The sequence below is a fragment of the Xenopus tropicalis genome, chromosome 1 (genome assembly GCF_000004195.4).
Source record: "Xenopus tropicalis strain Nigerian chromosome 1, UCB_Xtro_10.0, whole genome shotgun sequence".
NCBI classification, from domain to species: Eukaryota; Metazoa; Chordata; class Amphibia; order Anura; family Pipidae; genus Xenopus; species Xenopus tropicalis.
The window spans coordinates 213,206,638-213,229,566 of record NC_030677.2 but is presented as its reverse complement, the minus strand read 5'-3'; the positions used below and the strand labels follow the sequence as shown (position 1 = coordinate 213,229,566).

At 43.7% G+C, this 22,929-nt stretch overlaps 1 protein-coding gene and 1 pseudogene across 1 annotated transcript; both read left to right on the top strand.

The window, feature by feature from the left end:
- Positions 1–7,524: 7,524 nt before the first annotated feature.
- Positions 7,525–8,497, top strand: LOC116408360 (probable E3 ubiquitin-protein ligase TRIM8; the record flags this gene model as incomplete). The annotated part of the gene is made up of 1 exon (XM_031895132.1): positions 7,525–8,497. A coding segment is annotated over exon 1 (933 nt), but the record flags the coding sequence as incomplete, so codon positions are not given.
- A 12,576-nt stretch (positions 8,498–21,073) lies between these two features.
- On the top strand, positions 21,074–22,782 carry LOC116408359 (annotated as a pseudogene).
- Positions 22,783–22,929: the final 147 nt, after the last annotated feature.

The window sequence follows — 22,929 nt, the reverse complement described above, 5'->3', positions numbered from 1 at the left end:
TAAACGGAGGGAAATTATTATTATAGGAAATTTTGGCATATTTGCCAATAAGGGAATTATTTCACTAACCTTTACCAAATAAGTACAGGAACAAGAGAGTAGATACATTTCTAATCTATAATTGCATTAGTACAATTTTTGGTTTGTATTTAGATAAAGGGTAACAGGGAAAGATGGGAAAAAGCTTGAATACACTAACATCTGCGAGGGGGATTCACAGAGAGTAAAAGGAAGGCTTAGGCCCTGAGTGATACATAAGGAGAGTAAAAGTTAAACAGATGAATTTACTGAAGGTGTAAAGAATGTTAGGACCTTGTAAATTAGTAAAATGAAAGCATACTAAGTTATATATTGTTTACTAATTGTGAAATTTGCCAAGTTTTTGTGATTTTTTCAGATGGGTTTCTTCCTCTACTGAACAGACCAAGGATAATAAAGGAAATGTGTTGTCTTCTGGTAGTCAATGGATAGACAATGCATGCAGTGTGGTTTTATGTGATGATTGTTTAAGGAACTTTATAAGGACTGTCTGTCAATCCTTTGTCTCATAAGTTTGTTATATGTTTGTTTGTAGTAACTAACAGGAGCATGATTGCACGCTTCCAATGCAGGGAAATCCTAATTAACATTGATTAATCTGCTCTCTGTTAACTACAATGTACTGGATCCAAGTAATTTTTATGTGTTTAAATTTGAAATTTAAAGGTGCACATACTGACGTCCTGCGCAGGTTAATAAATTGTTTTTTTTTATATAAATTATTATTGATAACGTACGTTTTTAATCCATTGATATTATGAATATGTTGGAAGAGTACTCTATATACATCTTATGGACCTTTGATGGTTTGGATTATCATATGACCTGGCCAGTTATGTGATGACATGTTTAAACCTATCAAAGATGATTATAAGATGTATATGTTTAATAACTATGAAAGTTATGATTGTGGATCCGATATTTTTTCTTGCAAGATCATCAACTGTATATACATATGTTTTAGTTTTGTTTGGAGGTATAAAGTCATACTCAGTGTTAATTTTTTTATACATGTAATGTAAAATATGGTGTCCAGCAAAGTTTAAATTGCACAGGTTAATTAGTTTAATCTGTATGGGGTTAGTCAAACTATTGAACTGGTTTCCAGTAGAGAGGTGCATTATTGCAAGAGGTTAACTAACTTAATATAAATAAGAAATGTTATCTAGATACTATTTCTAAATCGATGAAAGAAGATGTCATTATAGAAATGTTACTATGGACCACATATTAAGATATGATGCAGGAATGATGACCAACTTTAATGCAGGCAGGAATTATTAAGGCATGAGGCAACTGCTGGGATGGATAGGATTATGTTTTTTAAGGTCTCAAATAATGGTCTTTTTGACTATGTAAGTTTATTTGTTTTAACATGGAGTCTGGTTAAATTGGTTGAGAACCTTGGTTTTTAAGGGTCTTTGAAACAGATGGGCTTTGGTATCCTATTACACAAGGACACATGTGATTCCATACTATACACACATACTACTGATCTATATATTATATAGTTAATACAGGGTATAAAGTGTATGTGTTAGGAGTTTGATTTTGTTTTTTCTCAATAGTTATATTAACACTAATGAAAAACAAAAGACCATAAGAAACCAGTGACAAATACATTTCCCAGCAAAGAACAAAGAACTCATTCTTGTTTTAACAACATGTATATGTGGTAGCATTATTTGTATAAATAAGAGTAAAGTGTGTCATGGCTAATGGGCCAGCTCAGCAAAATAAAGCAAAGTTGGGGATTTAACATTTCATTGTACAGGTAATACATCTTATACACTCATCTGGATGAGAAGAAACATCTGAATAACATCAACTGCTGAAATATTTCTTTTATATTTCATAGGAAATATTAAATGTGTTGATCATGGGGAAAAGTATCACATGGATAAAAACATCCTGCGATAGATAACAGATTATACAGTTTAAGAATGTTTTCCTTAATATGCAATTATGTTGGGACCATGAAAATAGTTATTACTTACACCATTTTAAAAGGTTAAAGTAATGAATGGACAATAATGATTTTTATGTCTATGCCTGAAACACATGTTTGTTAAGAACTGGGAAGAAAGCATAATTTTTATATGTTTTCATTTTTATTTATAATTTTTTCCCATTTATTTTTTCCTTGCATTTTCATAAGATATTTATGATTTTCAATAGGAAGGACATTATTAATCATGAAATGCATAACATCATATTCAAGAGAATGGCATGGTAATACAGTGATAGAATTTTAGATTAGTATTAATGTGCAGTTTAGCAGTAGCTATAGGCCGCGCTGGACAAGACTCTGCAAAACAACAGAAGAGGAACAACATCCTTTGAAGAGAAGTGCTGGTTTTGGTGTGAAGTGATTTACAACACAGACTGTGACTCAGGGTGAAATTATACTTGAAAGATAACATTCATAAGGGTTACCGGAGAAATTATTTGATTCTGAACTTTATGAACTGTTCACAAAGTGACTGTCTTATCCCTCCTGATTCTGTGTGTGTCTGGTTCAGTCTCTAACAGACTGTTTTTCTAAGATCCTGCTAAAGACTGTGTTATTACTGCTTATTCAAGTCCCACCTTCCTTTCATTGGGTACGGCCTATGTTATGGCTGCAAAAATGCCAAGAACCCCAGAGGGGCATTGGTGATGCCGGTACTGGTACAACTCCCTGATTCTATACAGGTGCTTAGTGGCTGATCTGCTATAAGAGCCAAGGCTTAAATCCATTGGGCCCTACAGGACAAAGGGTTGCAGGGTGCCGGGGATTTACCCAAGCTACAGGGAGCCCATCTGGATTCATTCACAGGGAAAATGTTTGATGAATATGGAGTAACAGAATGTAACAAGGAATGCCAGAGACTGTAACTTGGTATAACTGACTGCCATAATTGAGTACCGTACTTTTATTTGCCACTTTTGATGTTTGCTGACACTTTAATGCAAGACCATGAAAGGTGTGGTAAGAAATTCACCGGCAATTGCAGTGAAACACAGGGCTATGAGCAAAGACTGTAATGGAAGATTTTTAAAGTCAAACCAGGAAACCGTGAATGGATGAGCAGAGGATGGAACCGCCTATAGATAATAGATTATTTTAATTCTTCTAAATTATCACTGTTTACCATCTCATTACATAATATTACATCAGTTGTCATTTGTACAATGAACATTTGGTGCATTGCAAAGAATTCCTGGAAATTTGTAGACTGGGTTTTCAAGGACTCTCTCTTCAAAGTTCTTTTCCAGTTTGTGTACAAATATTATGTTCTTGTCAAGTCAGTGTGCAAAGGGGGAAATGTTAAATATTGGGTATTGGAAAATAAGTTATACCCCAGGCCTGAATGGGTTAACATGGTTCAAATGTGCACACTGACGACAATTCACAGTAACCCTCACATATAGCATTGTTCCTTAAGTCTGGAATGTGATTGACAGGAAACATATGGTCTTAGGGGTAATACAGTGGGGGAGGGTTTTCCAACAGGGATATATATCAGCAACAAAAGGCTGGTTACACAGATATACAGACACACACACCCTTACACACTCACACACGCTCTCACTTACACACATTCACTTTAACACATATGCATACATTGTTACTATTTTAAATTAATACATACATACTTTGTATTGTATTGGGAAGCTGTCAATATTGTTTGTGACTGGCTTAATCATTGGTAATTTGTATGTAACTTCTGTAACTCTTTTCCACACATTAAATATACTTTAAATATCACCTTGGTGAGTGGTGTTTGTTGACCATAGTACTTACACAAATATATTAGAGAAAAGATAATTATAACAGACTCCGAAGAAGACATCGATTTCCACCTGGTGGATCCAGATACTGATCCAGAAATCTGACCAGAGGTTAAAACATTGAGTTCCAACATCTGCTCAAGAAGAAACTTGGAGGTGAGACATTTTGAACGTTTCTCTTCTTGGAAAAGATTGGTGAAGACTATTGCAAGATTGAGTCATATTGCACAGAGTTTCTGCAAGTCCAGTCAGATGTCATCTTGTCATGCATGGCATACCTGCAAAGAGTCACCTAATGCATTAGCCTTGAGAAGGCTAGATAGCATTTTACTGCTTGCAATGTTATTAGTATGTTAAAGGAAAATAATTGTGTAATGGTATCTCACAATACCAGGCGGGGAGTGTTTTGCCATGCAGCTTCTTACTGCCTAGCAGTTGTTATTACATGTTATGTTATAATGTTATTTGGTATCATCCTTTCGCCCCTGCTGTTTCTTGCCAGATAGTTGCTCCCGCCCTCCATTTTCTTGCTGTAACTCCCCTTTGGTTAGTGTGTTATGAAGAGACTGCAGTGTGTGTAAGCTGTGTAACTCTATTAGAAATTTACCTATGGAAAAGTCTCTATGTTTATACCTTTGCTACCTTGAAGCATAAAGAAGCATTGGAAAACACTTCTGAGTCTTTATTCATTGCGTAAAGGTGATCATTCAACCTGCTGCATTCATCCTCACAGACTGGGCCTACACTGAGCTTGTGGCAGGTACAACCGATGCTGAGACAGAACACTCAGGTAGGAAGAAAAATGATGTAGGAAAGACAAAGTGTGAACCCAGTTAGCGCTGACTCTCTGGCTAAGGAGATTGCTGAGCATGAACTTAGATTGTCAGAAGTAGAATCAATTTTTCAACATAATAATCAGTTTTTTGTTGTTGTTACAAAGTAACAGAGATCTATGTTTGTTCCAGATCTCAGTGACCCAACTTTAGGTTATGATAGGGCAAAATTGCAATTAAAAATTAATAAACAGCTTTTAAAGTTTGTAGAAATGATCCCATATTCTAACCCAAATAAGAATGTTTCCATGAATTCTGATACATTTGAGTCTCATATAGAGAAATATGAGTTATGTGAGGAACAGAAGAATAAAGCATTTAAACTGTGGGTGTCAGCACGTATTTCCCGGAGGTTATCAATACCTGTCAGTGCTCCATTAACTAATACAGATAAACATGATTCATGATAAACAAATCTGTCCCATTTCACTTCACTAAAAAATTTATGACGAAAAATTAGCAAAACATGAAAAAAAAATTTACGGTCATCATTTTTTCCCACAACCAATTTTTGTGCCCACTTCACAAAAAAATCTGTAAATGGTGAAACACTGAAATTCATGGCAAATCCATGCCTGTCGAATCATTTTGCCCATCACTAATGGGAAATGTAATACATGGCACAAGAAGGGACAGGATTTTATAGCTTAATTATATCATTAATGGGGGAAATGTGCTTGATATAGAGGTGCTTAATAATCTTCAGATCTCTATAGATAATGACCCCTTGACATTTCTGGTTTTGTTTGAGCAGCTTACAGACTGGTTATGGGTATTGGAGAAGATCCAGTTCCCCAGTAATGATAAAAACTTTTGTAAATAAATAGATCCTGTAGCTAATATTTTCACTTGTAATCTTGATAGTCTTGAGGAAGCAGCCTCACATATAGATAAGTACAGGAGACAGCTTGTACTGCAGAACTCAGGCCCCTCAAACAGTCACGTGATAAGGGAAATATGCCAATCAAAAAAAGCAAATAGAAAGGAGTATAAAAATGCATTGAGCCATTTCTGTAGTCGGGTGGGGCACTTTGTTGAAAAATGTTTCAGTAAAAAAATAAACAGAAAGGATATCATATTACTGAGAACCCTGAAATGATGCATGAGCAAGCTCAGGTCTGTGCTGTTACACAGGCAAGGGAACCTGATGCACAGAATGGCCGCTCCCAGGGTCCCATGAACAGACCAGTCTGTTGGTATAAAAGACCCAGGACTGAAGAGAAAAGGAGTTACTACTTGTTAATGGAAATAGGAATCATCACAGAATAGGGTTAATTAATAGTGAGATGTTTTTCTTACTTGGTAAAGGTTTGTATCAGTTTGTGTAAATGAATAAGGTTGGGTACAAAAAATATGCAAAGTGTTACTGTGATTGTAATGTACTTTACTGAACTGCAGAAGCAGGAAAGTTTATTGTGTAATAAATGTTTTATACTGTAGAATTTCTGCAAATAATAAATGATAACAAATGCCAGGTTAGTTTTATTGAAAAGTTATTTTGGCAGTTTAATTATAAACATCAGAATTGTATCTTGTTTTATTTGTCTATCTGTAGCCTCAATGTCAGAAAATTATTCTTGAGATCACTCCTCAGCCCCTCACTCCTCTGCCCCTCACTTCACTTAACCTCATTACTCTGCCCCTCACTCCTCTACCCCTTACTTCTCTGCCCCTCACTCCTCTGCCCCTCACTCCTCTGCCCCTCACTTCACTTAACCTCATTACTCTGCCCCTCACTCCTCTACCCCTTACTTCTCTGCCCCTCACTCCTCTGCCCCTCACTCCTCTGCACCTCACTCATCTTAACCTCACTCCTCTGCTCCTTACTTCTCTTAACCTCATTCTTCTGCCACTCACCTCTCTCCTCCTCACTCCTCTGCTTTTCATTCCTCTGTCCCTCACTTGTCTGCCCCTCACTCCTCTGCCCCTCACGCCTCTTAACTTCACTCCTCTGCCCCTCACTGCTCTGCTCCCCACTCCTCTGTCCTTCACTCCTCTGTTCCTCACTTCTCTGCTCCCCACTCCTCTGCCCCTCACTCCTCTGTCCCTCACTCCTCTGTCCCTCACTTCTCTACTCCTCTTAACCTCACTCCTCTGTTCTTCACTCTTCTGCCCCTTGCTCATCTCCTCCTCACTCCTCTGCCCCTCATTTCTCTCCTCCTCATTCCTCTGCCCCTCACTTCTCTCCTCCTCATTCCTCTGCCCCTTACTCCTCTCCTTCTCACTCCTCTGCCCCTCACTCCTCCTCTCCTCCTCACTCCTCTGTCCCTCACTTCTCTCCTCCTCACTAGTGATGAGAATTTTCTTTCAACAGGCATTGATTCGCAGCAAATTTTAAAATTTCACCATTGGCAAATTGTTTTGCGAAGCTTCTGTGAAAATTTGTCACGTGTCAAAAAAAGTCATGGTCGCGTCAAAATGGGCACGGTCGTGTCAACTCAACACTATTTCACAAATTTTCTTGTCGTTTTCAGAATTTTATGGCAAAGCAAAATGGGACAGATTCGCTTATCACCCTTCTCACTCCTCTGCCCCTCACTCCTCTGCTTCTCACTCCTCAGGAGGGTGCAGAGGCCCCAGCATTACCAGAAGGTACAGGGAGAGACCCAGCCTGTGTCTGTCAGTGAGAGAAGCGCTAATGCTGATGGGCCGGTAACTGGCAGAGCTGGCACTTTGGCTCTCTAGGGAGTGTGTGTTCTGTGCCTGCTGGGAAATAATTAACTGTGTAATCACCCCACATTAATTTTTTGTGGGAGTTTCATTAATGGTGATAAACAAATGGAAATTTGAATGGTTAACAGGAATCAAAAGTCCAAGTGATAAACTTGCCCTTCCCTGTGTGAGAAGGGGAGATAAACCCACTGGTTATAGGGAGAGAGAGGAAAGTTCAGTTTGGTTTCTTGTTCCTGATTTCAGCGATGGCGGCTGCTGATCTGAGAGACGAGCTGAGCTGCTCCATCTGCCTGAGCATTTATACTGATCCGGTATCCCTGCCCTGTGGCCATAACTTCTGCCAGGGCTGCGTTGGGAAAACATGGGACTGGCAGGAGGGGATAGAGGAAGATCCTTCTTGCCCTGAATGTAGACAGAGATTTAAAAGGAGACCTGAACTGACAATAGACTGGAAGCTGCGTGGCATGGTGGAGAGGTTCTGTCCGACTGAGACAGAGCTGGGGGAGACTGGGATTCCCTGCTCCTACTGTCTCCTCTCTCCTGTACCTGCTGCTAAATCCTGTCTCCTGTGTGAGGCTTCTCTGTGTGATACCCACCTGAGGGGGCACTGCCAGTCAGCAGAACATGTACTCACTGAGCCCACTGATTCCATTATGGGGAGAAAATGTTCTGTACATCACAAGGTTCTGGAGTATCACTGCTGTGAGGACTCTGCCTGTATCTGTGTGTCCTGCTGCCTGGCCGGGGAGCACCGGGGCCACAGGGTGGATCTGCTGAGTGAGGCCTCTGAGAAGAAGAAAGAGAAACTGAGGAAAGTTCTGGAGAAACTGAGCCCAGAGAGAGAGGAGACTGAGAGAGGAGCCCAGAGGCTGCAGGAGCGCAGGAGAGAAGTGGCAGAAGTGGCAGCCGGTGAGACAGAAAAAGTCACTGCCCTGTTTAGGGGCATCAGGGAAGAGCTGGAAGCCCTAGAGAAGCGAATCCTGAGTGACATCTCCAGGCAGAAAGAGAAGCTTTGCCTCCAACTGACTGAGCTGATCCAACAGCTGGAAATAAAGAAGGACGAGCTGTCCAGGAAGATCTGTCACATTGAGGAGCTGTGCAACATGGCAGATCCACTCACTGTCCTACAGGAACAATGGGAATCCCATGGAGCTGCCTTTTGTGGGGCTGAGGGGGCAGATAATGAGGTCAGAGAGAGAGAGAATACTGAGGGGGCAGATAATGAAGGCAGAGAGAGAAAGGATACTGAGGGGGCAGATACTGAGGGCAGAGAGAGAGAGGGTACTGAGGGGGCAGAGAATGAGGGCAGAGAGAGAAAGGGTACTGAGGGGGCAGATAATGAGGGCAGAGGGAGAGAGGCTATAAAGGTCCCGGCTGTAGGGGATCTGGATGTGGGTCGGATCTCAGAGACATTACTCACAGGCTTAGCTGGGATTGTGACTGGGGTAAAGGGAAGGGTGATCCCTGGGCAGGAGGCTACAGAGCTGGTACTGGATATAAACACGGCTGGGAATGAAGTATCTGTATCAGGGGATGGGAAATCTGCTTCCTACTCACTTACAGACCAGCGTCGCCCACAAACCCCAGAGAGATTTCAGATTTATCAAGCTTTAAGCACCAGGAGTTTCCCCTCAGGGCGACATTACTGGGAAGTGGAGGGCAGTGAATCAGGGGGCTGGGGGTAGGGGTGGCCTATCCCAGTATAGAGAGGGCGGGGGCTCAGTCCTACATTGGACAGAATAACAAGTCCTGGTGTTTGTACAAATGGAATAATAACTATACAGTGAGGCATGACAGGAAAGACACACAGTTACCCCACGCCCCTTCCTGCAGGAGAATCAGGATCTCATTGGACTATGAGGCCGGATGCCTGTCCTTTTATGAGCTGAGTGAGCCAATCAGGCACTTACACACCTTCACTGCCTCCTTCACTGAGCCCCTTCATGCTGCATTCTGGGTACTGGGGGATCGTGCATGTGTGAGAATCATTAGTTAGGGCCCCACCCACTGCCCAGAAGGGAACCTACTCTCGGAGCTGCCCTTAGCCCTGTGATGCCAGGAAAGAAAGGAAATGTGGGCACCATGTTAAAATTTTGATACGATTAGTCTGTTAAATACGGATATTAAAATCTATGTGAAAGTGTTAACTTTGAGATTACAACATATTCTTCCAACACTGATACATATTGATCAGGTTGGGTTTATGAAGGGACGCCAGGCTCCAGATGCCACTAGGAGATGTGTGGATCTTATACAGATATTAAAGAAAAATCGGACACATCTTTGCTTTTGTCTCTGGATGCAGACAAGGTGTTCAATAGAGTAAATTGGTTATATCTATCAAAGGTATTAGAGATTTTTGGTTTTGGTTTACCACTGGCATTTCGACAGGCTGTTTTGGCATTGTATAATTCTCCATCGGCAATAGTTAAATACAGAGGTTTTTTGTCACAAAAATTTAAGATTACGAATGGTACGAGGCAGGGGTGTCCTCTATCCCCTCTGATTTTTGTTGTGATAATTGAACCATTGGCCCAGGCAATAAGGGAAAATCCGCTAATTGAGGGAATACAGGTCGAGGAAATATAGCATAAAGTCGGTCTTTTTGCAGATGATGTAATAATCTATTTAACAAAGGCACAAAAGGCATTACCGGAGTTATATAAACTTCTGCAGATATTTGGTAAGCTATCATATTATAAGATAAATGAAGGTAAAACGCAGGCTTTGGGCATACATTTGGAGATGGAAGAAGTGGTTAGGCGGAAACAGAGTTATGAATTTGACTGGAAAGATAAATCTATACTTTATCTAGGAGTCCAGTTACCGAGCTCAATGCACTTATTTTATAAGTTTAACTTTATTCCTTTGAGAGATTGTATTAGAAATTAAATTTTGTCATGGAGGACCCAAAGCATTTCCTGGGTGGGCTGAATGAATGCTATTAAAATGTTAATTTTGCCAACGATTCTATATTTTGTACAAACATTACCAATTCAGTTACCAGAAACATACTTGCGTGATCTTAAAAAAATAATGTTAGATTTTATATGGAAAGGGAAATGACCGAGAACTGCTAGAAATATTTTGTTTCTGCCCAAAGAACAGGGGGGGTTTATTTCCCTAATATTACTCGCTATTATTGGGCAGTGGTGGTCGATCGAATGTTGGCATGGTATCTACCAAGGGGGGAGAAGCACTGGGTGGATATCGAGGCTTCATTTGTAAAACCAAATATGCTACCTCAAATTATGGGAGCAAAGGACCCAAATAAATATGTTGACTGTTTTTACACTTTATCAACTACTAAATCAGCATTGGATATATGGGCCAAATGTAGAAAGCAGGATGGAATGGCACCTTTCCCTTCATTTGCAGCACCAATAGTTTCAGCAGCTATTCCCTACTTATCGCTGAGGGATTGGCACCAGTCTAAAGAAACTTTTGTTGCCCAGTTATTGCAGGGCTCTAATATAAAGACTTTTGGGCAATTACAGGAGGAATTTGGTTGGCCTAAGAACTTTTTCTAGAAATATTTACAGTTCAGACACTTTTTAAAAGATAGTGGAATTTATAATAGAAGCGCTACAAAATTGGAGATGTGTATGCTACAATGCAAGTATACTAAGGGGGGATATCTATGGTATATAAAGTGTTGGGAGCGGAGGGCCAAGACCCTATGGGGCTGATTCACTAAAGTGCGATAACGCTTATCGCCATAGGCGGATTTTCAATAAGGCTAGAGGCCAAGCCTCCCCAAACCTGCTTGGCACATTAAAAAACAAACAAACAAAAAAAAACCTCTCTCGTTTCTGCACTGTCCTGGGAATCTTCTGTTTCTGCAAGCTCCGGTTCTGCTTTGCTCTGATTGGATCTTTCTTCTTGTGGATTCTCCAATCAGAGCACAGATTTCTTGACAGACAGTAAATTCACCAATCAAAGCACAGATGCAGACAGGGCTGGGGAGATATTACAAACTGAAGGCAGTGCAGAAATGAAGCCTGAAAAGAAGAATCTGCAGCTGTAACGGTTCTAAAGGCTGAATCACTAGCTGATATTAAATTGTTTTTTGCCTGACCTGACATCTACAATAATATATAATATATCCCCTACCCTAACAGATGGAGGGTAAGTTAACTCTTTCCCCCTGAATAAGCTCATTGAGCTTTTATATATTTGTTGTTGTTGTTTTTTGCACTTACTATTTTTTTGTCATTGTTTTGTTTATTTCTAGTTAGTTACATTGGAGCCAATGTTGTGTATCAGTGCCAGTGTTATAGTGTCAGGGCCTGAATATCTGCCATCTGTACCCACTGCCTCTCACTATATATAATGTGCTGGTTTTGTATATAAAGACTGCATCTCACTGTATATAATGTGCTGGTTTTGTAAATACAGACTGCGTCTCACTATATATAATGTGCTGGTTTTGTAAATACAGACTGTGTCTCACTGTATATAATGTGCTGGTTTTATAAATACAGACTGCCTCTCACTGTATATAATGTGCTGGTTTTGTAAATACAGACTGTGTCTCACTGTATATAATGTGCTGAGTTTGTAAATACAGACTGCGTCTCACTGTATATAATGTGCCTGGGGTGTCAGTACCCACTGCTTTTCTTGCTATAAAACTAACGTAAACACATCTAAAGGGGTGATTCACTTGTAAGTTAACTTTTAGTATGTTATAGAATGGCCTATTCCTAGCAACTTTGCAATTGGCCTTCCTAATTATTTTTTTTTATAGTTTTTGAATAATTTGCCTTTCGCTTCTGCCTCTTTCCAGATTTCAAATGGGGGCCAAAACTGTGTGCCTTAGCCCTCTGCATGCTGTATGCTGATTAACCCTTTGACTGCTGATAAGGAGGGTGTGTGTGTCAGTTCTTTACATTAACCCTTTCCCTACCAGTGTGCTTGGCATCTCTCATCGCCAGTGTAAGAAGTATGAGAGTGGGAGCAGCAAGTTGTGTATGAATGTGTGGGTGTTGGTTGGATTTTGGGGTGCTGTGCCGCTAGTCTGACCTGTGTGCCGGGTGTGTGAGACTGAGCAGGGGACCCACTAGACAACCACGCCTAAAGTCAAGTGCATCTAAAGTGGCGTAATTGTGATACCCCTTTTTAACAAAAGCACTTAAACTTGCCAGCAAATAATATAATGATTACTATAGCCTATGTGCAGTAGTTGGTGATTTGTATTATTAGACATATCAGAATTTATGTGCCACTGTGGTTTTTATGTGCCAGATTACTTTCCCCTATAGTTTGGACTGATTTACTGTATATAGCTACATTGTTCTGTAGTGAATGGTTAGTTAGGTGTCTGTATAGAAATTGGCAAATTATGTTTATAGGCATCAAAATGTTTGCCATGGCAGTTGCTATATCAGAATGGGTGCGGTTCACTTACCTTTGCTTTATAGTTAGGATGGTTTTATAACCGCCTCAGTTGTGTGTAGTAGAGGGCTGGTTAGGGCTGCATGTAGGAATTGGTCAATAGTTTTAATTACACATATAAAAATGTGCGTCACTTTGGTTTTCACATCTGAAAGTGTTTGGCCAGCTTACATTGGCTGTACAGTTAGGATTTTTTTATAATTGCCTCCATGGTGTCCAGTAAAGGACTAGTTAGGCCTATGTACAGCAGGTTGTGACTTCCATTTATTAGACATCAAAGTGTATGCCCATGGTGGATTTATTTTGGACTGGATGTGGCGAATTTGAGTTCTACAACAAACACATTTGTAGGTCAGCAGTGGTTTGTATTTATGTATTATGTATTTTATTTGTTATACCAGCCTTGTAGGCCTCATGATCAAGCAGTTAGCCCCCAAGTAGGAACATCTGTTGCTCCAAATGTCAGGCTTCTGGTTATTTGCCAATATGTTGTGCTGCTTGGGGCCCTTAAGGAACACAATGGCCTTAGCTCACCACTGGGCATGGAACCCTTATACATAGTCAGTGAATGCAGTCAGGCTTTAAAGTCCTGGAGTGGTGCCTCTTTTCCCCTCCCTAACTCTCATTACAGGTCCAATCCATACAAACATATTGCTCAGAACCATTCAGAACAGCAGGTTGCAGCATCAACAGGACAACAGTTGCAGCTACAAGCAAGTCCTCAGTCATTGGCAGGAGCAGAGTCACAAACACAGTAGGGCAAGTGAGAACCTTCAGTAACTGCTCAGTCGGGCAGAACAGCAGAGTATACAAAGGGCCGCACCAGAGAAGGGTGAGGTCAATGTGGGATTGCCTGAAATTGCTCTGCCCGATGGGTAAGTGTCAGATTTTGAGGGAGTCCTGCTGAGGAGAGGATTTTTGGAAATATTATCAAAATTGCCAACTTTAGGAAAGCTTTGCGGCTTGGTACTTTGGAGTAGAAAGACATGGGTACCCATTTTGAATTCAGGAGAATGTGTACTTTCCAAAAATATATGACTTTCTGGGGTGAATGTACTTTTTTGTAGCTTTATCCCACATATAATGATGCAAATGTGTTGATTTTGCAGGAGCTGAAATGACAGAAATGATAGATCATATGGGGGTATGTTCCCATTGGGGCCCCTACATGCCACATACTTAGCTAAACCTATACATATTGGGCATCAAACTGTTCAGGGGACCCCTGGCGTTCATATTTAGGGGGGTTTATCTGGTTACTTTATGGCCTCTAGGGGATAAGATACTATAGACTGGAAGCTTTGAAGCGATTTTTAAGAAATTTCACAAATGTTGATAAAAACCAATAACTTTAGGAAAGCATTGTGACTTGGTAGTTTGGAGCAGACAGACAGTTGTGCCTATTCTGGATTCCCCACAATCTGTTCTTTCTAAAAATGTACAATTTTCTGGGATAAACTTTCTGTTAGTGGAATTTTTGGCCTTGAAATCTAAAGTATGCAGCTTTCTGGAGCAGTGCTTTGGGAATTTGGTAGGTACTGCTGGGAGTTTGTGGCCTATACACGTGAGAAATCTCCATAAAACTATATATATTTGGTATTGGCACGTTCAGGAGACATGGGACTTTCCAAATCAGTTGTATTTTTGTGCATAAAATAATTTTTGTTTCTGGTGTATGTGTTTATATTATGGAATTTTTTTATTTTTTATTTTTAAGACATTTAGAAGCCTATATCTTGTTGCAGAATTGAAATTACACAAAGATTCTACCATATTTTGAAAGCTTAGGTTGTCCTGAAAAAAATGATATATAGTTTTCCTGGGTAAACTAAAAGTCCCCCCGAGGAAAAGCCCCTAAAGTGAAAGTGCAAAATGTTCAAAAACTGTCTGGCAATACAAGTTCCACTTTGTTCAAAACGGCTGGCAGTGAAAGGGTTAAAGGGCCAAAGGGCAAGAATCCTCACACAGTGAGAGTAGATCCAACAGTGTTAAAGATTAGAGCTGCTATAGCCGGGCTCTCTCATGTTTTTGTAATCACCTTTCTTTGTGTTCACTTGGGCCCTAAGTCCAAGAAGGCAGTTGTGAATATTTGTTTTGTGTCTTGGAGATTTCACAGGCGGCCATTGGGTTATACACAGGGGAGGAGAGGAAGAAGGAGATTCTCTGACTGAAAAGTTTTTCTGGTTTATGCTAATTACTAAAATAGAATCTAGAGCAGCTCCTTAATGTACTCAAATACTGATTTAATGCTTAATGTAATGTCTAGCCTTCTGGGAACAGAAATGCCCAGTGTAAGGGAGCAGAGAACTCTCTCCCCTGTTTCTCAGTCTGTGACATCATCCCGCCCGGCTACAGACTGGGGAGGAACCCGATTGGCTGGGAGCCCCAGTGCACTGTTGGGAGAGGAGGCGTGTCTAGGTTTGGAGCCAAAAATCAGGGGCGGGTCCAGCAGCTTATAAAGGGGCCCCTGTTATTTTGCCCGAGTTGAGACAGAGAGATCCAGTAAGCAGTGACTGTAATACTGTGCAGCTGTAAAAGAGATCTGCTATACTGGGTCACATGCCTTAACCCTGTGGATTGCAGTCAGGGATCCATCTGTGGAAAGGTATTGAAAGTCTTCTGTGTGTGTGGCCCTGTGTGAAGGCAGGTGTTTCTCAGGGCTGCTATGTGGGGGCAACTGCCTTGTCCAAAGGGAGATGTACTTTGGGGCAGGTAGTGCTACCTGGGGAATGAGCTCTGGGGGAGGGACTTTGGGGCAGGTAGTGCTACCTGGGGAATGAGCTCTGGGGGAGGGACTTTGGGGCAGGTAGCGCTACCTGGGGAATGAGCTCTGGGGGAGGGACTTTGGGGCAGGTAGCGCTACCTGGGGAATGAGCTCTGGGGAGGGACTTTGGGGCAGGTAGCGCTACCTGGGGAATGAGCTCTGGGGGAGGGACTTTGGGGCAGGTAGCGCTACCTGGGGAATGAGCTCTGGGGGAGGGACTTTGGGGCAGGTAGCGCTACCTGGGGAATGAGCTCTGGGGGAGGGACTTTGGGGCAGGTAGCGCTACCTGGGGAATGAGCTCTGGGGGAGGGACTTTGGGGCAGGTAGTGCTACCTGGGGAATGAGCTCTGGGGGAGGGACTTTGGGGCAGGTAGTGCTTCCTGGGGAATGAGCTCTGGGGGAGGTACTTTGGGGCAGGTAGCGCTACCTGGGGAATGAGCTCTGGGGGAGGGACTTTGGGGCAGGTAGCGCTACCTGGGGAATGAGCTCTGGGGGAGGGACTTTGCCAGGACTGAACTGGGAAAGGGTATTTCTCCCAGGAGTGTGGGACTGAGTCCCCAGAGAGACTGAGCCAGTAGTGGCTAAACCCACACAGGTTCCCAAAGCAGGGTTATTACTGTTTGCATGTTATAATTATTTTACCTTTACACCCAGTTATATAAAGTTGATATTAGCTGCAAACTGTGTGTGATTATTTCCTAGTGGAAATCCCCTTGAGGTGTGCTCCTCAGTGTCCACTAGGTGGCAGCACTGCGCTAAAATCCCAGTCCCAGTACCTTTTATCTGCAAAAGGAGACCAATTTCCTGTTTTAAGCAAATATACAGCCCAAAATAAGTGAGTGTGCCAAGAAAGGGTTACACTAGTGTAAATGCTATCTGCCCCCAGCGTTTGGCAATAAGGATCTGGGAACAGTAGTATGGTTTGATTTTACCATTTAAATCACAAAAAAAAAAGATTGGCAATCTTCAACCAACCTATCAGTTCTCCCAAGTCCTTCAAAAGTAAAACCTACAATAGAGTTGCTCTTAGGTAGAATGCAAAGCCCTTTCCCTAGCCTGCCAATCAGAAATCTGATAATTTGGGTGTAGTTCCCAAAGAAAAGGTGGGAAAATATAACCTCAATGTTACATAAAAGTGTAGCTCTGTAAATGACACTATTGAGGAGGAATTGGGAGTCATTTCAGTCATTTGACATGGCGGCTGTACAATTAAAAAAAACTAAGCAGGGAGCAGTTATGGCCCAGCCGCACACAGAGTCACTCTTTTGCCCCCACACCCAGGCAATTTTTACCATATAGGTTGTAAATTCAATGGAGGTTACTAGACTGACAAATCTTTACTGATGGGATGTTCTCGTGTTCATATTTCGAGACAATCAGTTCTTCTATACATTAGTGCCTGGAGCAGAGAGATAAAAGAGGGTGCAGGGCCCATTAATTGGATTATTTCATGTTAGTTGGCCCTTAGCTACTCAGCCATTTGCACTGAGAAAAGCTTTCTCTCTGAGTTACTGGGGAGTCAGGGGGGGCCCAGGGCAGAGGGTAAGTCAGTACAACCCCCTCCCATATTAACATGTATGAATAGAGATAGAGTTCCAGACTGGGTCTGTGTAGGTTACAGAGGGAAAACTGTAAAGTTAATGGGAGGTAATAAAAAAACAAAACAAAAAAACAAGGCTAAACTTAAAGGAGAATGCAAGTCAAAATGTAAAAAGCATACTGTCCCATAGCCCTCCTATTGTTTAGTAAAAATGCCACACTTTTGGCTCACCTAATCACATATTTAAAAGGTATTCTCCCTTCCTTTCCCTCCTTGCTTCATACTGCCCATGTGTTTCATTCCCTCCCCCCCTCCCCTCTGCCAGATCCACTTCTGATTGGCTGGTGGGCATGTGTAGCTCAGAACAGGAGACAGGATCAAGTCTAGGGGTGTAAGGCAGTTAGGGTTGGGCCCCCGTACCAGTACCACTCTAGGGGTGTAAGGCAGTTAGGGTTTGGCCCCTGTACCAGTACCACTCTAGGGGTGTAAGGCAGTTAGGGCTGAGCCCCCGTACCAGTACCACTCTAGGGGTGTAAGGCAGTTAGGGCTGAGCCCCCGTACCAGTACCACTCTAGGGGTGTAAGGCAGTTAGGGTTGGGCCCCCGTACCAGTACCACTCTAGGGGTGTAAGGCAGTTAGGGTTGGGCCCCCGTACCAGTACCACTCTAGGGGTGTAAGGCAGTTAGGGTTGGGCCCCCGTACCAGTACCGCTCTAGGGGTGTAAGGCAGTTAGGGTTGGGCCCCCGTACCAGTACCGCTCTAGGGGTGTAAGGCAGTTAGGGTTGGGCCCCCGTACCAGTACCACTCTAGGGGTGTAAGGCAGTTAGGGTTGGGCCCCCGTACCAGTACCACTCTAGGGGTGTAAGGCAGTTAGGGTTGGGCCCCCGTACCAGTACCACTCTAGGGGTGTAAGGCAGTTAGGGTTGGGCCCCCGTACCAGTAGCACTCTAGGGGTGTAAGGCAGTTAGGGTTGAGCCCCCGTACCAGTACCACTCTAGGGGTGTAAGGCAGTTAGGGTTGGGCCCCCGTACCAGTACCACTCTAGGGGTGTAAGGCAGTTAGGGTTGGGCCCCCGTACCAGTACCACTCTAGGAGTGTAAGGCAGTTAGGGTTGGGCCCCGTACCAGTACCACTCTAGGAGTGTAAGGCAGTTAGGGTTGGGCCCCCGTACCAGTACCACTCTAGGAGTGTAAGGCAGTTAGGGTTGGGCCCCCATACCAGTACCACTCTAGGGGTGTAAGGCAGTTAGGGTTGGGCCCCCATACCAGTACCACTCTAGGGGTGTAAGGCAGTTAGGGTTGGGCCCCGTACCAGTACCACTCTAGGGGTGTAAGGCAGTTAGGGTTGGGCCCCCGTACCAGTACCACTCTAGGGGTGTAAGGCAGTTAGGGTTGGGCCCCCATACCAGTACCACTCTAGGGGTGTAAGGCAGTTAGGGCTGAGCCCCCGTACCAGTACCACTCTAGGGGTGTAAGGCAGTTAGGGTTGGGCCCCCGTACCAGTACCACTCTAGGGGTGTAAGGCAGTTAGGGCTGGGCCCCCGTACCAGTACCACTCTAGGGGTGTAAGGCAGTTAGGGCTGGGCCCCCGTACCAGTACCACTCTAGGGGTGTAAGGCAGTTAGGGTAAAGCTAGAATGAGCAGCATTGAGCTCCTGCATAGGATTTGCAGTTTTTCTGGAGATAGTTCTCCCAGGCCACATTGCCTGTAGTGTAGGGATCCAAGTGAATAGGGAATCAGGATAGAGAATTCCCTGAGGGATCCACTACAGGGTGTGTCACAGAGGTGAAGGGAGATTCCTGCCAGTCTGCCCGCAGGAGAGTGTGAGTAAACCCTGTGGATGTTCAATAAACACTTATCATTTTGTTATTTGCAAGAACCTCTGGCGCCCTCTGTTTTCATTTTTCTGCATAGCAGCAAGAGAGGTGTAGTTGCACAACCCCCTCACCTTCCTCTTCCACTTAGCGAAGGCCCATTCTGGGTGAGAGAGTACAGTGTAACCCATGTTCTACTGGTACTAGCCCGGGAAGGCAGCTATTGAGCTGAAATAGAGGTTACATTTACAAAATGATTTAATGACCCGGCCAGTGGTGCAGAGACCCCTTTGTTAGTATGTCAGGAGGAATCACCCCTAACAGTAGAATAACTACAGTCATTTAGGGTGGGAGCAGCAAAAAAATACTGCTGCCAAGAATGGGGCATCTGAGTCGCAGATAAAGGGTTGGGGCATTAGTGCTCAGGCAGTTTTTATATCCTACATCGGGCATTAGTTTGGTATTTTAAGAATTTCTATAGCATTTCTATAGCATCCTTTTATATTGTCTTAAGAAAAAGGAATTCTGACCTGGGGGTGGCGCTGTGATACCTGACAAGTAACCACAGAGAGGACAAGAAATGAATCAGTCAGTGAGGAGGCTCGTTTGTTCTGGTTGGGGTTTCTCAAAAAAATAAAAAATATCATGAGAGTTTAGTCCCTGGATTGTATGAGGTTGATGAGTTGGTGCCCACCTTTTAGAATTAGAGGGATTTATTTATCCCAAACATCAGGGAGCATGTGATAAAAAACTTGGAGGTTACGTATAGGCGTTAGTTTGTTTTGCCAAACTCCTCTCTGTTGGTGGCGGCAATGCGGGCCCCATATGGGGGTTGGCAGGCCCTGGAACTGTGTGGGGGCAACTGCTGGGAATCCACCTGGCACAGACTCTGCTTTCTGGCCTTGGGGATAAACCAAACAAAGCCCATATTTAACGGAGGGGCAACCACTGAGGGGCTCACTGGCACTGGTTCTGCTTCCAGGCAGGAATCCCTACAGGAGAAGCCCATATATACTGACAGCTGGGGGTGGGCCTGCCTATTTGTAACTTTGCAAATTGTGTTCTCCCTTAAATGGGAATGATTTGGGGCCCGCATTTTATTTGGTGAATTTATAGTTAAAATTTTTAATAAACATGACCTCCCCCTTCTTTCCAAAAACTAATGATGTTGTCTGAGTGGTTATTATGATTATGATGGAAGTTGGTTGTTGGGGGTTTAGTGACAGGAGACCAATTACACGCTACAGACCTTATGGAGACCCCAGAAACCCATATATTTTCTGAAAGCACAAATTCTGCCGATGTGATTTTATCTATAGTTGTTTAAATACACTTTTCTACTGCAAACTAACAAACTGCAAAACTGTGCTAAACATAGTGAGTTTTATTTACATTTCTGAAAATTGTCACAAAGCTTGAATTTTACCCCATTATATACCCCACATTTTGTAATGTACCAACATCAAACATTCTTAATAATAACGCCAGGGGCCTACTGAATAGTTTGTTGCCCAATATGCATAGAGTTACCGAACTATGTGGGGTACAGGGGCACCCAAATGAAAATAGTGCATACGAATTTTCCCATCTGATGATCTGCCTGCCGCAATATAAGTACCTGGTATGTGAATTATGTGCCATAAGACCCCCTAGGAGTACAGAGACCCTGGAAAACCTATTTTCCAAAGGTACACATTCTGACAAAGCTACTAAACTATAAAGTTTTGCTAAATGTAGTGATTTTTATGAAACTTCTGAAAATTGTCACAAAGGAGTTCTTCTGCCCCTTACCCCTCTCCTCCTCATTTCTCTGCCCCATACCCCTCTCCTTCTCACTCCTCTGCCCCTTACCCCTCTCCTCCTCACTCCTCTGCCCCTTACCCCTCTCCTCCTCACTCCTCAGGAGGGTGCAGAGGCCCCAGCATTACTATAAGGTACAGGGAGAGACCCAGCCTGTGTCTGGCAGTGAGAGAAGCGCTAATGCTGATGGGCCTGTAACTGGCAGAGCTGGCACTTTGGCTCTCTAGGGAGTGTGTGTGTGCTGTGCCTGCTGGGAAATAATTAACTGTGTAATCACCCCACATTCATTTCCTGTGGGAGTTTCATTAATGGCGATAAATAAATGGGAACTTAAATAGTTAACAGGAATCTAAAGTCCAGGTAATAACCTTGCCCTTCCCTTCTGTGCAAGAAGAGGAGATAAACCCACTGGTTATAGAGAGATAATAAGAGAGAGGAAAGTTCAGTTTGGTTTCTTGTTCCTGATTTCAGGGATGGCGGCTGCTGATCTGAGAGACGAGCTGAGCTGCTCCATCTGCCTTAGCATTTATACTGATCCGGTATCCCTGCCCTGTGGCCATAACTTCTGCCGGGGCTGCATTGGGAGAACATGGGACTGGCAGAAGAGCATAGGGGAAAAACCTTCCTGCCCTGAATGCAGACAGAGATTTAAAAGGAAACCTGAACTGACAACAGACTGGAAGCTGCGTGGCCTGGTGGAGCGGTTCCGTCCGACTGAGACAGAGCCGGGGGGAAACTGGGATCTTCTGCACTTACTGTCTCCTCTCTCCTGTACCTGCTGCTAAATCCTGTCTCCTGTGTGAGGCTTCTCTGTGTGATACCCACCTGAGGGGGCACTGCCAGTCAGCAGAACATGTACTCACTGAGCCCACCGCTTCCTTTATGGGGAGAAAATGTTCTGTACATCACAAGGTTCTGGAGTATCACTGCTGTGAGGACTCTGTCTGTATCTGTGTGTATTGCTGCCTGGCCGGGGGGCACCGGGGCCACAGGGTGGAGCTGCTGAGTGAGGCCTCTGAGAAGAAGAAAGAGAAACTGAGGAAAGTTCTGGAGAAACTGAGCCCAGAGAGAGAGGAGACTGAGAGAGGAGCCCAGAGGCTGCAGGAGCGCAGGAGAGAAGGGGCAGAAGTGGCAGCCGGTGAGACAGAGAGAGTCACTGCCCTGTTTAGGGGCATCAGGGAAGAGCTGGAAGCCCTAGAGAAGCGACTCCTGAGTGACATCTCCAGGCAGAAAGAGGAGCTCTCACTCACACTCACTGAGCTGATCCAACAGCTGGAAATAAAGAAGGACGAGCTGTCCAGGGAGATCCGTCACATTGAGGAGCTGTGCAACATGGCAGATCCACTCACTGTCCTACAGGAACAATGGGAATCCCATGGAGCTGCCTTTTGTGGGGCTGAGGGGGCAGATACTGAGGGCAGAGAGAGAGAGGGTACTGAGGGGGCAGATAATGAGGGCAGAGAGAGAGAGGATACTGAGGGGGCAGATACTGAGGGCAGAGAGAGAGTGGGTATAAAGGTCCCGGCTGTAGGGGATCTGGATGTGGGTCGGATCTCAGAGACATTACTCACAGGCTTAGCTGGGATTGTGACTGGGGTAGAGGGAAGGATCCCTGGGCAGGAGGCTACAGAGCTGGTACTGGATATAAACACGGCTGGGAATCGTGTATCTGTATCAGGGGACGGGAAATCTGCTTCCTACTCACATACAGACCAGCGTCGCCCACAAACCCCAGAGAGATTTCAGGATGAGCTTCAGGCTTTAAGCACCAGGAGTTTCCCCTCAGGGCGACATTACTGGGAAGTGGAGGGCAGTGAATCAGGGTACTGGAGGGTAGGGGCGGCCTATCCCAGTATAGAGAGGGGAGGGGTTCAGTCTCTCATTGGGAATAATAATAAGTCCTGGGGTTTGTACAGATGGGATAATAACTATACAGTGAGACATGACAGGAAAGACACACAGTTACCCCACGTCCCTTCCTGCAGGAGAATCAGGATCTCATTGGACTATGAGGCCGGACGCCTGTCCTTTTATGAGCTGAGTGAGCCAATCAGGCACTTACACACCTTCACTGCCTCCTTCACTGAGCCCCTTCATGCTGCATTCTGGGTAGGGGGGGGAGGTGCCTGTGTGAGAATCATTAGTTAGGGCCCCGCCCACTGCCCAGCAGGAACCCCATTCCCAGAGCTGCCCTTAGCCCTGTGATGCCCCTCTCCATCTCTATTTTAGCTGCCTGATCGCCTTTATTGGCCTCTTTGTACCTAATGAAAGTCCCAGCTGCTTTTCTTCCCAATT